The 17,766-nt window shown below is 40.0% G+C and overlaps 1 protein-coding gene across 1 annotated transcript in view; it reads right to left on the bottom strand.

Annotated features, from left to right (window-relative positions):
• Nucleotides 1-5,051: 5,051 nt before the first annotated feature.
• Gmps (guanine monophosphate synthase) overlaps nucleotides 5,052-17,766 on the bottom strand; it is a 77,502-nt gene continuing 64,787 nt past the window's right edge. Inside the window, exons 13-16 of the mRNA XM_004652101.2 lie at nucleotides 11,942-12,057; nucleotides 8,972-9,102; nucleotides 6,809-6,981; nucleotides 5,052-5,174 (exon numbers count right to left, since the gene is read on the bottom strand). Of these exons, the coding sequence (XP_004652158.1) occupies nucleotides 5,073-5,174; nucleotides 6,809-6,981; nucleotides 8,972-9,102; nucleotides 11,942-12,057 (522 nt within the window). The 3' untranslated portion in view covers nucleotides 5,052-5,072. The remainder of the gene's footprint in view (nucleotides 5,175-6,808; nucleotides 6,982-8,971; nucleotides 9,103-11,941; nucleotides 12,058-17,766) is intronic.

The following is a 17,766-nucleotide window of genomic DNA, read 5'->3' as shown; positions in this document are numbered from 1 at the left end:
TAACTTGAATTATTAATTAATTTATTTATTTTGGTTTTGCGAAGTAAGGTCTCACTCTGGCTCAGGCTGACCTGGAATTCACTATGTGGTCTCAGGGTGGCCTCAAACTCATGGTGATCCTCCTACCTCTGCCTCCCGTGCTCGGATTAAAAGCATGCACCACCATGTCCAGCTAACTTGAACATTTCTATTTCTGCTTCCTGTGCTCTTGCTTCTCTTTTTTGAGACACACAAAGGCTAATGACAAATTATGAAGGTCATCATTTCCTCCTGTATGAAATCTATTAAAGACAAGAGGGATTTAATCATTTCACATTAATTTAGCACAACTTTTTCCCCCCCTTTTTTGGTTTTTAGAGTTAAGGTCTCACTCTAGTCCAGGCTGACCTGGAATTCACTATACTCTCAGGGTGACCTCAAACTCATGGCAATCCTCCTACCTCTGCCTCCCAAGTACTCTAGCCCAGGCTGACCTGGAACTCACTATGTAGTCTCAGGGTGATCTCAAACCCATGGCAATCCTCCTACCTCTTACCTCCAGAGTGCTGAGATTAAAGGCATGTGCCACCATGCCCGGCTAGCAAAACTTTTATACCCACAACACTGCAACACAAGCCACTGCAGTATACCATAACCTTTACAGTGATTTCACAACAACTATACTACCTATTCCAATTAACAAAATATTTTAGGGGCTGGAGAGATGGCTTAGTGGTTAAGGTACTGGCCTACAAAGCCAAAGGATTGAGATTCAATTCCCCAGGACCCACATAAACCAGATGAACAAGGTGGTGCAAACATCTGGAGTTCATTTACAGGACTAGAGGCCCTAGCATGCCCATTCTGTTTCTCTCTCTCTCAAATAAAATGTTTTTTAAAAACATTTCTTTATAAAAAATACGCTCAGGTCTGGCTGGGTGTGATGGCACACACATTTTTTTTTAAAATTTTATTTATTTATTTATTTGAGAGCGACAGACACAGAGAGAAAGACAGATAAGGGGGGGGAGAGAGAATGGGCACGCCAGGGCTTCCAGCCTCTGCAAACGAACTCCAGACGCATGCGCCCCCTTGTGCATCTGGCTAACGTGGGACCTGGGGAACCGAGCCTCAAACCGGGGTCCTTAGGCTTCACAGGCAAGCGCTTAACCGCTAAGCCATCTCTCCAGCCCGGCACACACCTTTAATGCCAGCACTTGGGAGGCAGAGGTAGGAGAATTGCCATGAGTTCAAGGCCACCATGAAACTATAGTGAATTCCAGGGCTGTCTGAGCTACAGTGAGACCCTATCTTGAAAAACCAGAAAGAAGAATGCTCAAAAGGTTGCTTGCATTGACTTCATGTAAGTATCAAGGTTATAACAATAATACAGCAGACACAAAGACAGAAAATTTCTTACATTAAAACTCTGAGGGAATGGCTGGAGAGATGGCTTTGTGGTTAAGCGCTTGCCTGTGAAGCCTAAGGACCCTGGTTTGAGGCTCGATCCCCAGGACCCACGTTAGCCAGATGCACAAAGGGGCGCACATGTCTAGAGTTCGCTTGCAGTGGCTTGCAGGGTTAGGGTTAGGGTTAGGGTTAGGGTTAGGGTTAGGGTTAGGGTTAGGGTTAGGGTGCGCCCATTCTCTCTCTGTGTCTGTAGCTCCCAAATAAATAAATAAATAAAATAAACAGGAAAAAAAAAATCTGAGGGAAGCCAGGCGTGGTGGCACATGCCTTTAATCTCAGCACTTGGGAGGCAGAGGTAGGAGGATTGCCGAGTTTGAGGGCACCCTGAAATAACAGTGAATTCCAGGTCAGCCTGACCTATAGCGAGACCCGACCTCAAAACCAAAAAAAAAAAAAAAGGAAAGAAAGAAAGAAAAGAAAAAAGAGGGAAGCCGGGGCAGGCATGGTGGCACAAACCTTTACTCCCAGTACTCGGGAAACAGAAGTAGGAGGATCACAGTAAGTTCATGGCCACTTGAGACTACATAGTGAATTCCAGGTCAGCTTGGACTAAAGTGAGACTCTACTTCAAAAAAAAAATCTGTTCTTCAAAAGGTATATGCTCCATTTGGATTATTCAAGGTTTGGACTCATGGACAGAACAGACAGCTTTCTGGAACTCTTAACAGGGAGAGTAGTACTTTCTACTTGTCTCAAAGTGTACACAGTACAGACTACCACCAGAATATTTCAATAGGTATTTATCCAGTGTCATCTCACTTCAGAAGATTCTGAAGAGGACAAATCTTGCTGGTCTAACCCCCAGTTTACAGGGAGGGGAAATATAACTTAAACCTGGGCATGGTGACCCACACCTTTAATCCCAGCACTCAAGAGGCTGTGAGTTTGAGGCCAGTCTAGGACTAGAGTGAGTTCCAGGGTTAACCTAAGCTACGAACAAGACCCTACCTTGAAAAACCAGTAATTTAAAACTATCCAACTTCTCCACTGCCTCCTGTTGTGCTTCTGTTTATAAGTATATAGGAATGCAGGGCTAGATTGCACTAGACATTTAATCCAGGTGTTTCATTTTACAAACAAGCAGGTACAACATACCCAAGTTCACAACGCTGTTAAATAGCAGGGCAAAGCAGTAAAAATGAATAGTGCATTCATTCGAAAGTGCCCTCACTGGCCAGGCACGGTGGCCCACACCTTTAATCCCAGCACTTGGGAAGCAGAGGAAGATCGCTGTGAGTTGGAGGCCACCCTGAAAATACAGAGTGAATTCCAGGTCAGCCTGGGCTAGAGTGAGACCCTTGAAACACCAAAAAATAAATAAATGAAATCACTCTCATTGCTCCATAATCAGTCCAAGTTAGTCACAAAAACTGGCTGTCAGTAGATAAGCAAAACAGTGAGGAAAATCCTTTTATGATGCATGCAGCTATCCCAAGATGAAAGGAGAAAATGGCAAAATACTGTTTCCTTGCTATATCTAAAGACTTCTCTTCAGAAATTATGCCAGGTTAGCTTTGTTATTTCTAACAAAACTGATGATCATTAGTGGGGCCAGTAAGACAGAACTAGTATTTGGTTCTTGAAAATTCTTATGTCTGACAATTTGGGAATAAATTGTATTTCACTGATTTGACTCCTTTCTAATAGTACACACACACACTAGGAAGAAAAGTATTCCAACTAAGTAATGGAATAAAGTCAGAAACTGTCCAGGATACTCAGTGATGCAATTAGACAGACAGCCATCATTCTAGTCTAACTATATAATATTCCTTCTAATTCCAGTTGTTTGTTGAATACAAAACCATAGACATTGGTGCTAAAACATTAATTTTTTTATATCAACAAATGTGCTGACTTCTTGGTATTTTATGGGCTGTCTATTCTAGTTCTAAGGTAACAAAACAATTTGTTTGAATCTGTTAACACCAGATTACTCCTTCCAGTAGTGCATTATGAGTATCTCCTAGTCAGGATACAGAATGAGCTCTTCATGTTCTGTATAAGTCAAATACTCCTGTTTCAGCCTACTAGACAGATCCTGTCTTCTTGGTTCCTCTAGACCAGCCAGAAAAGAGGACTTCAGCTATGTATCCTTATATTGCATCTAACACTGAAACCCAAACAGCAATTTGTACTGGAATGGAAAAGATCTTCTAAACTAGGTAAGAGACAGCAACCTGACGAAAAACTGGCTAGAGAAAAGCATGATAATATCTTTCAAACTTTAAATCTACTGCTATTTATTTTGTCAGGCTTATTAATGTTACACTTTATCTGTTAGAAACAGATGGTAACAAGTCCTGTACTGGTTCCTAAACCATCCCTTACAGCTAGTAGAAAGAATTACAAGGTTTGGCAAATACTTTCCATGAGTCAAGACTTTTGTCTACAGATTAGATCAAAAATGTCATTTTACAGCCGGGCGTGGTGGTGCACGCCTTTAATCCCAGCACTCAGGAGGCAGAGTAGGGGGATCTCCGAGAGTTCGAGGCCACCCTGAGACTACATAGTGAATTCCAGGTCAGCCTGAGCCAGAGTGAGACCCTACCTCGAAAAACCAAAAAAAAAAAAAAGTCATTTTACAACTTTTTATCAAATAATATATATATTTTTGCTCCCCCTACTTTTTTTTTCTTTTCTTTTTAAGGTAGGGTCTCACTGTAGGCCAGGCTGACCTGCAATTCACTCTGTAGTCTCAGGGTGGCCTCAAACCCACAGAGATCCTCCTACTTTGGTCTCCCGAGTGCTGGGATTAAAAATGTGCACTAAAAAAGAAAAAAAAAAAGTACACTACCATGCCCAGCCTATTGCTCTCCCATTTTTAAGCTGTGGGCTACATCATGGCTTCTGGAACCTCAGAATTATATGTCTGACCAACCAAAACAAGCTTTATCTGCATCCATCACTGAGCAGTCTCTTCTGGGGAGTGAACAAAGCTTTCTATGCAAGGTTTGGGAGCTGGTAATTTAAGCCTTACTACTTTATTAAAGTGGCACTGAGAAGCACTGCATTTATGTGAAACATGATTGAAAGGATTTTGAGAGTGTTCACAATTCATGGAGCTTTTCCACCTACCCTTTACCACTCAGGTATCCCACAAAACGTGGCTGGCTGGAACAGCCCTCCTATACTTTTTATTAATATGATCATCCCTTCCTTGCCTTTTAGAAAAATTAAATTACTTATAGGAAAACTCAGATTTCTTCAAAAGGCATATGTAGTAATTTACACTGATAAATTAATGGGTTCTCTAACAGTTTTGGGAAACTAGCAAGGAAACTGAAGCCCACTAATATTCCAAAAGTCACCTACCTTCATATAAACAGAGAAATCAACAGCAATGAGTTCATACATAGTAACAAGTGAGGCAAAGGCAAAAGCAATAACAATCTGTCTGCACACAGACAGTGGTGCATTTATTATTTACCCATACAAACTCTTCAGTCCCTTTTAATGATTACCGATTCCCAACTCAACACAAGCCACGGATTTTTGCTATGGAGAAGTTAAATATGGTACAGTTGCTCCAGAAACTTTTTACAGTACTGCAGGTCAATAATAAAGAGTGGTTTCTAATGAATTTAAACTGCACACGGTACTTTAATACAACAAGAAGTTTATTACTCCCACTCAGTGGTTCCTGGGGGCTTTGATGTTAAGTCATACATAATTCTAGATATACCAGGAATCTTCTTTATCTCTGTGACCATCTTTAACACCACCTGTTCATAAAAAGAAAAGTTACAAGAGTCAGAATCCACTGTGTCCAATAGGCCCAGAGGACTTACGCTTACAATTTAAAATTAAAACATACTAACCCTCATATATAAGGGATGTTCTCTGATTAAGCTTACATATAGTAACTTAAAGTCAGTACCATTCAATGTGTCATACACAAACAGCAGCTAGTCTAAATGTTGGGGCTGTTATAGCCCATAATGCTTAAAAACACATTCAGCAATGTGACACTGCTACGGCATACAAGCATGTTATGTCGTGTGTTTAATCCAATACTTTGTAAATTATTGACAGCTTAACTATAATTGTGAGGTTACCAAGGTGGCATGTAATTATTGTCACTTGATTGGCTAGAGATTTGACCAACTTGAGTGAAGGCAGGGAAAACAGATACTAAGCCACATTCCTCAACCCAGAGCTTCACACTAAGTGTACTGAAGAAATGCTCAATGAATACAAGTCTGTTTGACTTATAGTAGCTATTATATAAACAGCTTCTCTGGAATACTCTGGTGGAAAATTTAGAAGGTAGATGAAAGTGATCAATAATGAAATGGTAGGTCTAGGGATAGAACTCAGTTGGTAGAATATATGCCTAGCATGCACAAGACCCCTGGGTGTAATCCCCAGCACTACATAAACTGGCATGGTGGTACACACCTATAATCCTAGGTGAGGTGGAGGAAAGAGGATCATTAGCTGAAGGTCATCCTCAACTACACTGCTAATTTGAGGCTAGCCTGGGATACATAAGGTTTTTGTCTCACACAAAAAAGAAAACTTGGGGCTGGAGAGATGGCTTAGCAGTTAAGCGCTTGCCTATGAAGCCTAAGGACCCCGGTTCGAGGCTCGGTTCCCCAGGTCCCACGTTAGCCAGATGCACAAGGGGGCGCACGCGTCTGGAGTTCGTTTGCAGTGGCTGGAAGCCCTGGCATGCTCATCCTCTCTCTCTCCCTCTATCTGTCTTTCTCCCTGTGTCTGTCACTCTCAAATAAATAATAAATAAATAATGAACAAAAAATATATTTAAAAAAAAAAAAGAAAACTTGCAATTATAATTGATAATAGGTAGAACATTAGGCAGTTCATTGATGCCTAGGTATAATACCACCAAATTTCATCCTTATTTCTTTATTTAAAAAAAAAAACTTTTCTTCATATCTAGAAATTTTTCCTTTATGTGAGAAAACTATAAAGTAGAAATTGGGATGATTAGATAAAATTATAGATCGTAGGTGGTTATGTTACAATAATCATAAATAATCAGTTTATTAACTTTAAGGCCTTTTTCTGTTATACTGTATTAAATGGTCAAGTAAGTGGAAACAGAAATTAAAAGAGGGACTCTGCTGGGTGTGGTGGTGCATGCCTTTAATCCCAACACTTGGGAGGCAGAGGTAGGAGGATCGCTGTGAGTTCAAGGCCACTCTGAGACTACATAGTGAATTCCAGGTCAGCCTGGTCTAGAGTGAGACCCTACCTCAAAAAACCAAGACTATCTTAACAACAAAGAATGAATCCCAGAAATACCAATTTTGCCAGTGCCTATTCTAGTCACTATATTAAGTAATGTATGAGACAATGATAATGTACATTAGAAAAAAAATACATAAATTACCTCGACAGGTATCTCACTACCGGGTGTTGCAGGTACACCAGTCATGAAATCACTAGTAATAAAAGTTCGAATAACCACAGATCTCTGGCATGAAGGTTGCTTCTGAAGTGGATCCCGATCAAAGTGTAACGGAGTCAAAATCACAGGCATCTGGCTAATCTTCCCAGCATAACCTAGAGAATGGACAATGTAAACCCATCACTATATCATAGAAAAAAACACTCTAAACCAATTAAATCCTACCAGAAAGTATCTACTACCCCCCCCCTCAAACACACATGGTCTTCATGCACTGAATTCAAATATTTCTACAGCATTTTATTTTTTATTTTATATTTATTTATTTATTTTACAGAGAAAGAAAGAAAGAGAGAATGGGTGCACCAGGGCCTCCAGCCACTGCAAATGAACTCCAGACACATGTACCCCCTTGTGCACCTGGCTAACATGGGTCCTGGGGAATTGAACCAGGGTCCTTTTGGCTTTGCAGGCAAACGCCTTAACCACTAAGACATCCCTCCAGCCCTCTAAAGCATTTTAAATAAACACAAGCATAAATACAAAAAAGACAGAATTTTATCTGTATATGGTGATGCATGCCTGTGTTCCTAGCACTCAAGGGTAAGGTAAGAGAATCTCAAATTCAAGGCTAACCTGGAATACATATTAAGAGCTTATCACAAAACAAAACACACACAACAGAATGTGATCACTATAGTGACTTTTTCCAGTAATGAGATGCAAAGAGGGACAAGTGATTATTAGTTTCCAAGGTTTATCCTGTAAAAACTGACTTAGTGAACACTGACCAACTTCTCCTAGGGGAAATACAGGGTTAGGTTTGTAAAAGCCTCTGGTCACATTTTCATCAACTATTCTAAATAGTACCATATTTTATGTGTGTTTCTGCTTGTTTATTATATTGAAAACTCACAACCAACAGCCTGGACAACTCATGCCTAAACTTATCTAACACATGGTTTTTTTCTCAGAAGGAACTCTCTCAGCCTTCTTGTGCTTAGGAACCCACAAAGCTCTTCAACATTATGCTTGAGAGTGATTTGAAATATCCAGTCATAAAAAAAAAGAAAGAAAATGCTAAAAGCATGACACCAAGTATACCATGGAGAGGACACCTGTTTGCAGTATAAGAACTGATACAAGAAGGAAGAGGAATGCCTGTTCAACCTCAGCTGGAGTGTGAGTGAGACCACTCTGGGTATACCTGCAAATGGCCACAATGGTAGAGTTTTATGTAAAAGATAACATTATAAAAACCTTCCAAAGCTGGAGAGATGGCTTAGCAGTTAAGGTGCTTGCCTGCAAAGCCAAAGGATCCTGGTTTGATTCTCCAGGACCCACGTAAGCCAGATGCACAAGAGGGCACATGAATCTGGAGTTCATTTGCAATAGCTGGAAGCCCTGGCATGCCCAGTCTCTCTCTCACTCTCTAACGCTTTCTCTCTCAAATAAATGAATTATATACACACACACCCCTTCCCAGATGCTGTCTGGCTAAATGTATATACTATGCTCATCAAACTGCCCAGTAAGCACTTCTCTTAATGTTCACACCCATGTAATAATGCTACTCTCACTTTTGGTAAAGAACCTTCTCTTTTCAGATGGCAGTGACCTTGGGATGACTCAGAAGGCATCATGGTTCTGGGTAGAAGTGACAGAGGGGTGTTCAGCACTGCAATATATCACACCTTCCAAGGCTCGGGGTCCATTGTGGAAGACATGACAGAAAGAATGCTAAGAGCCAGAGGAAGGGTAGGACTCTTTACAACGTGCTCCTCCAGACACAAAATGGCCTGGATATCCATGACTTCACAGTGCCTGACACTACCTACACGTGACCATCATAATAGGAAGAAAAGATCATGACATAAAAATAAAGAGAGACTGATTAAGGGAGGAAGGAGTATGATGTAGAGTGGAGTTTCAATGAAGAAAATGGGGGGAGGGAGGGCATTACCATAGGATATTGTTTACAATCATGGAAGTTGTTAATAAAAAATTAATTTAAAAAGCCTTCCATAATCCACAACAAAATGAAAATATCTAAAAGCAAAAGCTACATCCTACTGTAGAAGTCATAAAGCCAAGCTTCCAAACACTTGTCATGGTGTGCAGTAAGAAACAAGATGAGCAGCTTACCAGACTCTCTGAGGATATTATGGGCCTCAAAATCAGCTTGGCGTAAAGTGCTAAGCACCCCTGTGGTCAAGAAAGTAGGAGTAACATCTGTAGGAGGTTCTTTCACTGGTGGGCCAAAGACATAGACAACTCTAGAAGAGGTTAAAATTAAAGACATACATGTTAGCAAAAGAAACAAGACACAAAATGAACCATTCCTTCCATTTGTTTTTAGGATCCTCTCTTTCTCACTTCAGTCCTCAAATTGGAAGGACAGGATCTAAGCCTAAAGGAGGATGTGTGCCTTATGTACTTCCTTCAAAGTTTTATCTTTGACTGTGCAAAGGTATATGCATGTGAACATTCTAATTATTTTGTCATATAATAATGTACTAGGTTGTGATGTCCCCAAAAAGTCGGGTCCACTCAGTAGTTATGGCTGGAAATAGTCTCTATAGATGTATTCAATTTAAGATGAAGTCATAGTGGATTAGGTGGAATCCTCATCTAATATCCACTGTCCTTCAAGAACAGAGAAATTTGAAAACAGACAGGAAGAGCACACACAGCCATGTGAAAGTGGAGATGGATGAACTGTAATTTTGTTGCCATAAACCAAGAGCTGCCAGGAATCACCAGTCACTACAAAGAGATAAGGAAGTATCTACCTCACTAGGGTCTTCAGAGAGAACATGGCCCTGTCAACACCTTCAGTTTGAACTTTAAAAGCTCAATAAATAAATAGGTTTTTCTTTATGCTAAGGTTTCAAACTGGCTAGGTGTGATGGTACATGCCTTAATCCTATCAACGCGGGAGACTGAGGCAGGACAATTGTAAGTTCAAGGCTAGCCCCAACGGAGATCTAGCTTCAAAATTATACTAAAATAAATGACTTCAAAATTGCAATATGCTATATGCATTAGAAATCTTAAGGTGTATTAAGGCCTGCTATGGCTCAGGAAACATTGTGTAAGAGGGGGCTGAAAAATTTTAAGAGCCATAGAGTGAGTAAGAATATCTTGAGGTACAGTCCCCTACTATCTCATAGGGACTGACGGAGGCCTTCATGACCCTTTAGTGAATATCATAATCCCACTAAGAATTGTCTCCAGGAGCTGGGAAAAGGTGATAAGAGAATAACCTTACATAATATAAAATAAAACAATAGTATTTTTTTAAAACGCAGGTCCCAGGTATGGCCACATATGCCTGGAACTCCAGCACTGGATGGGGCAAAGACAGGAGTATCACTGGGGTTCACTGGTCAGCCAGACTCAAAAAAACAGTGAGCTCAGTGTTCAGTGAGACCCTGTCTCTGGTAAATAAGGGGGAAGAACAACAGCAGACCCCCTCTGGTCTCTGCACATGTGCACATGAAGCATATGCATCTGGACACACACTCATGCATACACACTATACTCTTCCCCTCCAAAAAAAAAAAAAAAAGGAAAGTGCTCTGGGAAGACTGACAATGGTGGGGGGGGGTATAAAATAGAAACAACTCTGAAGTAACATTTAATTAGCCATCTGGGATTAAACAAGTGAAATTCTGAATTGTACATAAAGTAACTGTTTTAGAGGACTGGGGAGATAGTTCAGCAGCTAAAGGTGCTTGGCATACAAAGCATTCCAGACAGAGTTTGATTATCTAGTCCCCACAAAAAGCCAAATGCAAAACCTGGTGCATGCATCTGGAGTTCATTTACATTGGGGCTAGAAGCCCCGACATGCTAATGTGTGCCCGCCTGCTCATGCTTGTGTGCTTGCTCACTCTCGGTTAGAAATAAAAATAGACATTAAAAAAATTATTTGGGCTGGAGGGATGGCTTAGCAGTTAAGGTGTTTGCCTGCAAAGCTAAAGGACCTAGGTTTGATTTACCAGGACCCATGTAAGCCAGATGTACAAGGTAGCACATGTGTTTGGAGTTTGTTTGAAGTAGCTGAAAGCCCTTGTGCACCCATTCTCTATCTGTCCTCTCTCTCTCTCTAATAAATAAAGTAAAAATTATAAACAAAAGCCTTTAAAATCCTAATTCTTTCTTTTAGAAAGATTATAAATCTGTTAATAAATCTAACGTAGGATTGGGGAGATGGTTCAGTGGATAAAGTGCAGCACAACTCAGAGTATCTGAGTTCAAATCCCCAGACTTCATGTTGAAGAAAAAAGGCAACTGTAATCCCAAGTGGACAGTGAGAAGTGTTCTGAAAGTCATCTATACATGTGCCTGCTTTAATTCTCCAGATCCCATGTAAGCCAGATGCACATGATGGTGCATGCATCTGTAGTTCGTTTGTAGTGCCTTTAGGCCCGGCCATACCCATTCTCTCTCTCTCCCTCTCTTTGTCTCTAATAAATAAATAGAGAACAAAATATCAAAAATAAATAATTAGGGCTACAGAGATGGGTTAGCAGTTAAGACACATGCCCGCAAAGCCTAAGGACCCAGGTTTGATTCCCCAGTACCCACATAAGCCAGATGCACAAGGTGGTGCATGCATCTGGAGTGCATCTGCAGTGGCCAGAAGCCCATTCTCTTTCACATAAATAAAAGTTGTTTTGAAAAATGTAAGCTAATATAAAGTGTTTTCCTAACCAAAGCCAAAGCATAAGAAAAAAAAAGCCAGGCATGGTGGCGCACACCTTTAATCCTAGCACTTGGGGAGGCAGAGGTAGGAGGATCACTGAGAGTTTGAGGCCACTCTGAGACTACATAGTGAATTCCAGGTCAGCCTGGACTAAAGTGAGAAGTTAACTAAAAAACAAGAAAGAAGAAGAAGAAAGGAAAGAAACAGAAAGGGAAAGGAAAAGTTTGTTGAAGGACATAAGTATAACAAGTACTATGCAGAATCATTCTTTTATCTACTACCACTTATATAAAAGTACACTTGAGCCTTTTAGTCTTACATTAATGAAAGACCTTAAAGTTATATATCCATCCATTACACTTCATCTATGCTTCCATATCTACCCTGCTTCATGCAGAACATACCTGTTTATGTTGTGACACATTCGAGGTATAAGCCTAGCAAGGAAAATAAGAGATTCCCAATCAGGCTCATCTTTACTGGAGATTCCACACACATAACTGTAGGATCGACAGTCACCCTGAAAAAAGAAGCATAACCAATAATTTTTAATAGTTTTATCTAAATCAAAAAATAGGTTAGGGGCTGGAAAATTGCTCAGCGACCAAAGGTGCTTGCTTGAAAAGCTTTTTGGCACAAGTTCAGCTCCCCAGTACCCACATAAAGCCAGAAGCACAAAGTAGCATATGTGTCTATAGAGTTTGTTCAGAGAGGCAAGAGACGCTGGTGTGCCCATACACACACACACACACACACACACACACACACATCCCCCCCCATACAAACACATGTGTGTGCTCTCCAATAATTTTTGCCAAAGGACCCTAGTTCAATTCCCCAGGACACACATAAGCCAGATGCACAAGGGGGCACATGCGTCTGGAGTTTGTTTACCCAGTGGTGGAGGCCCTGGCATGCCCATTCTCTCTTTCTCTAATAAATAAATGAATAAAAAATAGTTAAGGGCTAAAGATATGGCTTAGCAGTTGATGCATATGCCTGCAAAACGAAAGGACCCAGGTTCGATACCGAGGATCCACATTAGCCAGATGCACAAGTGGCGCACATATCTGAAGTTCGTTTGCAGTGACTGGAGGCCCTGGCGCACCCATTCTCCCTCCCTCTCTCTTTTTCTCTCTCTCGCCCCCTTCTTTCCCTCCCTCCCTCTTTCTCTTTCTCCTCTGTCCAATAAATAAAAATAAAATATTTTTTTAATATTTTTATTTATTTATTTGAAAGTGACAGACAGAGAAAGAGGCAGATAGAGAGAGGGAGAGAGAATGGGCGCGCCAGGGCCTCCAGCCACTGCAAACGAGTTCTAGATGCATGTGCCCTCTTGTGCATCTGGCTAACGTGGGTCCTGTGGAGTTGAGCCTCAAACCGGGGTCCTCAGGCTTCACAGGCAAGCGCTTAACCCCACTCTCATCAATTGACATGTCATCCCAGCAAAAAATAAACAGATGCATCTAGATTAAATGAAGTCATAGAACAAATGGACCTAATAGATACCTGCAGAATATTTCATCCAAATGCTGCAGAATACATATTTATTTCAGCAGCACATGGAACACTCTTGAAAATCATGGAAAATAAAACTACACTACTAAATAATGAATGGGTCATTGAAGAAATCAAAAAGGAAATAAGAATATTTATAGAATCAAACGATATTGAGAATTCAACATACCAAAACCTTTGGGACACAATGAAGGCAGTCCTAAGAGGAAAATTTATAGCTTTAAGTAGAAAGGTCACAAGTAAACAACTTAATGCTTCACCTAAAGGGCTTGGAAAAAGAACAAGGCAAACCGAAAATCAGTAGATGGGAAGACATAAAAGATTAGGGGACTCAAAAAGTTAAATAATAAGAAATCAAATAAGCCAATTAAAAAATGGGCTATGGAACTAAATAGAGAGTTCTCAAAAGAAGAAATAAAAATGGCATATAAACATCTAAAAAAAGTTCTACGTCCCTGGTCATCAAGGAAATGCAGATTAAAACTACACTGAGATTCCATCTCACTCGTCAGATTGGCTACCATCATGAAAACAAATGATCATAAATGCTGGCAGGGATGTGGAAAAAGAGGAACCCTTCTACGCTGTTGGCGGGAATGCAATCTGGTCCAGCCATTGTGGAAATCAGTGTGGAGGTTCCTAAAACAGCTAAACCGCATGACCCAGCTATAGCACTCCTAGGCATATATCCTAAGGACTCATCCCATTTCCTTAGAAGTACATGCTCAATCATGTTTATTGCCACTCAATTCATAATAGCTGGGAAATGGAACCAGCCTAGATGGCCCTCAACTGATGAGTGGATAATGAAGATGTGGCACATTTATACAATGGAGTTCTATTCAGCGGTAAAGAAAGATGAAGTTATGAAATTTGAAGGAAAATGGATGGATCTGGAAAGGATTATTCTAAGTGAGGTAACCCAGACCCAGAAAGCCAAGTGCCACATGTTCTCTCTCATATGTGGATCCTAGCTACAGATGATTGGGCTTCTGTGTGAGAAGGAAAAAACTCAGTAGCAGAGGCCAGTAAGTTGAAAAGGAGATACAAAGGGAAGAGAAAGAAAGGGAGGAGGGTACTTAATAGATTGGTACTATATATATGTAAGTAGAAGAAAAGATTAACGTGGGCGAAAAGGCCCAAAGTGAGGTCAGGGGAAGAGACTGAGTAAAGGAAAGGTGGAGGGAGGGCTAATCAAAGTCTGAGAGGATGCAAATAAATCATATGGAATCCCCTGGTTTTTGGACAATGGAACACTGAGGAGCCATAGATCGTTGTTAGAAAATTTTCAGTGCCAGGGATGGGATACGTCCACTGAGTTGTTGGCCAGGGAGGTACCTGATGCCCCCAAAACATTATAGGTCGTTGCCGAGGCCCTTGGTTTCCCACCAGGAAGATGGTAAGACTGTATTGCTGAAGACTCCACATACTTGGGCCGCAAGGCCACTGAGAAATCTTGATGGATCTGAGTTGATAACCTCCTCCATGTAGACCAGCTAATAGAAAGCTGGAAGAAGCCATTCTGCAAGCAGTTCAATGGGAGAGAGAGAAATCACCAGTGAAGATACTCAACAGTGGACACTGCAAGCTTATATTTGGCCAGCCAGACCAAATGAGCCAACAGGTGCAATAGTGCCACGTCTATCATGGTAGAAACCAAATGCCCTCTAATTGGACTGGAGGCCTGCTCCATGGGAGGGAATACATCCCTGATACTGAAAACTTAAAACAAGGGTAGTCATGAGCACTAGGAGTATAACATCAGCTGATGTCTGGATAAATATATATACTATGCATATCAAACTGCCCAGTAAGCACTTCTCTTAATATTCATACCCTTATAATTAATGCTACTCTCACTTTGGGTAGAGAATCTTCTCTTTTCAGATGGCAATGACCTTGGGATGACTCAGAAGGTATCATAGTACTGGAAAGAAGTGACTGGAGTACTAACATCTCGATCACACCTTCCAAGGCTCAGGGCCTAATGTGGAAGAGGTGGCAGAAAGAACATAAGAGCCAAAGGAAGGGTAGGACTCCTTACAACATGCTCCTCCAGACACAAAATGGCCTGGATGGATATCCATGATCTCACAATGTCTGACACTACCTACACAAGACCATCATAAGAGGAGGAAAAGATCATGACATCAAAATAAAACAGAGAATGATTGAGATGGGGAGGGGATATGATGGAGAATGGAATTTCAAAGGGAAAAGTGGGGGGGGGTATTACCATGGGATATTTTTTATAATCATGGAAAATGTTAATAAAAAATTGAGAAAAAAACATAAGGGGAAAAATTAATGAAATAGTAACAACAAAAAAATACAAACAATGAAATAAAGAATCGGTTCTTTTGAAAGGATAAACAAGATTGATAAACTCATAGCAAATCTGACCAAAAGAGAGAAGAGACACAAATTAATAAAATTACAGATGAAAAAGGCTCCATTACAACAGGTACCAGAGAATTAAAAAAAAAAAAAAAATCTTAGGGACATATTGAAAATCTGAAAGAAATGGATGATTTCCTTGACTTATATGATCTACCAAAACCAAATGAAGATGAAATTAAATGCTTTTTGTGTGTGTGTGTGTGTGTGTGTGTGTGTGTGTGTGTGTGTGTGTGTGGTTTTTCAAGGTAGGGTCTCACTCTAGCCCAGGCTGACCTGGAATTCACTCTGTATTCTCAGGGTGGCCTCGAACACCTCCAGAATGCTGGGATTAAAGGTGTGCACCACCACGCCTAGTGAGATTAACCACTTTAATAGACCTATAACAAGTACGTTGATAAAAACAGTTATAAAAAAAAAAAATCTCCCAACTAAAAAAAATCCAGGCCCAGATGGATTCACTGCTGAGTTTTACCAGACTTCAAGGAAAAACTAACACTAATGCTTCTCAAACTTTTCATAAAATAGAAAAGGAAAGAATTCTACCAAGCTCCTTTTATGAAACCAGCATCACCCTGATACCAAAACCAGACAAAGACAGAACAAAAAAAGAAAATTACAGACCAATCTCCCTCATGAACATTGATGCAAAATTTCTCAACAAAATATTGGCAAACAAAATATAAGAATATATCAAAAAGATCTTTCACCCCGACAAGTAGACTTTATCTAAGCAATACAGAGATGATTCAATATACGCAAACCGATAAATGTAATACACTATATAAATGGACTGAAGGACAAAAATAACATGATCATCTCAATAGATGCAGAAAAGGCATTTGACAAGATCTAACATCCCTTCTTAATAAAAGTCCTATAGAAACAGATGGAACATATCTCAACATAATAAAGGCAAAAAAAAACCCAAAATAAATAAATAAAGGCTATTTATGACAAACCTACAGCCAACATAATACTAAATGGGGAAAAACTTGAAGCTTTTCCATTAAGATCAGGAACAAGACAAGATTGTCCACTGTCCCCCACTTTTATTTAACATAGTACTGAAAGTCTTAGCAGTAACAATAAGGCAAGAGACACACACAAAAGGGATACAAATTGGAAAGGAAGCAATCAAATTATCATTATTTGCAGATGATATGATTCTATACATAAAGGACCCTAAAGACTCTATCAGCAAACTGTTAGAACTGATAAACACTTTTAGCAACGTAGCTGGATATAAAGTAAAACACAGATATTGGTAGTCTTCCTATATACTAATAACAAACATACAGAGGATGAAATCAAGGACTCACTCCCAGTCACAACCACATCAATAATAATAATAATAGCAATAATAATAATGTACCTTAGAATAAACCTAACCAAGGAAGTGAAGGATCTCTACAATGAAAACTTTCAAACACTAAAGACAGAAATTGCAGAAGATACTAGGAAATGGAAAGACATCTCATGTTCTTGGATTGGAAGAATCATTATCGTGAAAATGTCCATCTTACCAAAAGCAATCTACACATTTAATGCACTCTCCATCAAAACTCCTATGGTATTCTTCACAGAAATAGAAAAAAAAATCCTAAAATTCATCTGGAAGCAAAAAAAAAAAAAAAAAACCTCGAGGACTAGAGAGATGGTTTAGCAGTTAAGCACTTGCCTGTGAAGCCTAAGGACTCTGGTTCAAGGCTTGATTCCCCAGGACCCACATCAGCCAGATGCACAAGGGGGTGCATACATCTGGAGTTCGTTTGCAGTGGCTGGAGGCCCTGGCGTGCCCATTCTCTCTCTATCTGCCTCTTTCTCTCTCTATCTGCCTCTTTCTCTCTCTCTCTGCCACTCTCAAATAAGTAAATTAAACAACAAAAAAAAACTGTGAATATCCAAAATAATTTTGAGCAACAAAAGTAAGGTTTGTGGTATCACCATACCTGAGTTTAATCTGTATTACAGAGCCACAGTAACAAAAATAGCATGGTACAGGCACAAAACAGACATTTAGATAAATGAAATCAAATAGAGGACTCAGATATAAATACGGGCAGCTATAGATAGTCACCTGACTATCTACAAAAATTCCAAAACTACTTATTGGAGAAAAAAGACAGCCCCTTCAACAAATCTCTCTCTCTCTCCATGCATAAGAAATAATTCAAAATGGATCAAAAATCTTAATATAAGACCCAAAACTCTGAAAATGAAAGATGAAAAAGCAGGGGAAACCCTTTAACATAATGGCATAGGCAATGACTTTCTGAATATAACCTCAGTTACTCAGGAAATAAAACCACTA

The sequence above is a fragment of the Jaculus jaculus genome, chromosome 11 (genome assembly GCF_020740685.1).
Source record: "Jaculus jaculus isolate mJacJac1 chromosome 11, mJacJac1.mat.Y.cur, whole genome shotgun sequence".
NCBI lineage: Eukaryota > Metazoa > Chordata > Mammalia > Rodentia > Dipodidae > Jaculus > Jaculus jaculus.
The sequence above is the reverse complement of the archived record's forward strand: the minus strand, read 5'-3'. Positions and strand labels throughout refer to the sequence as shown.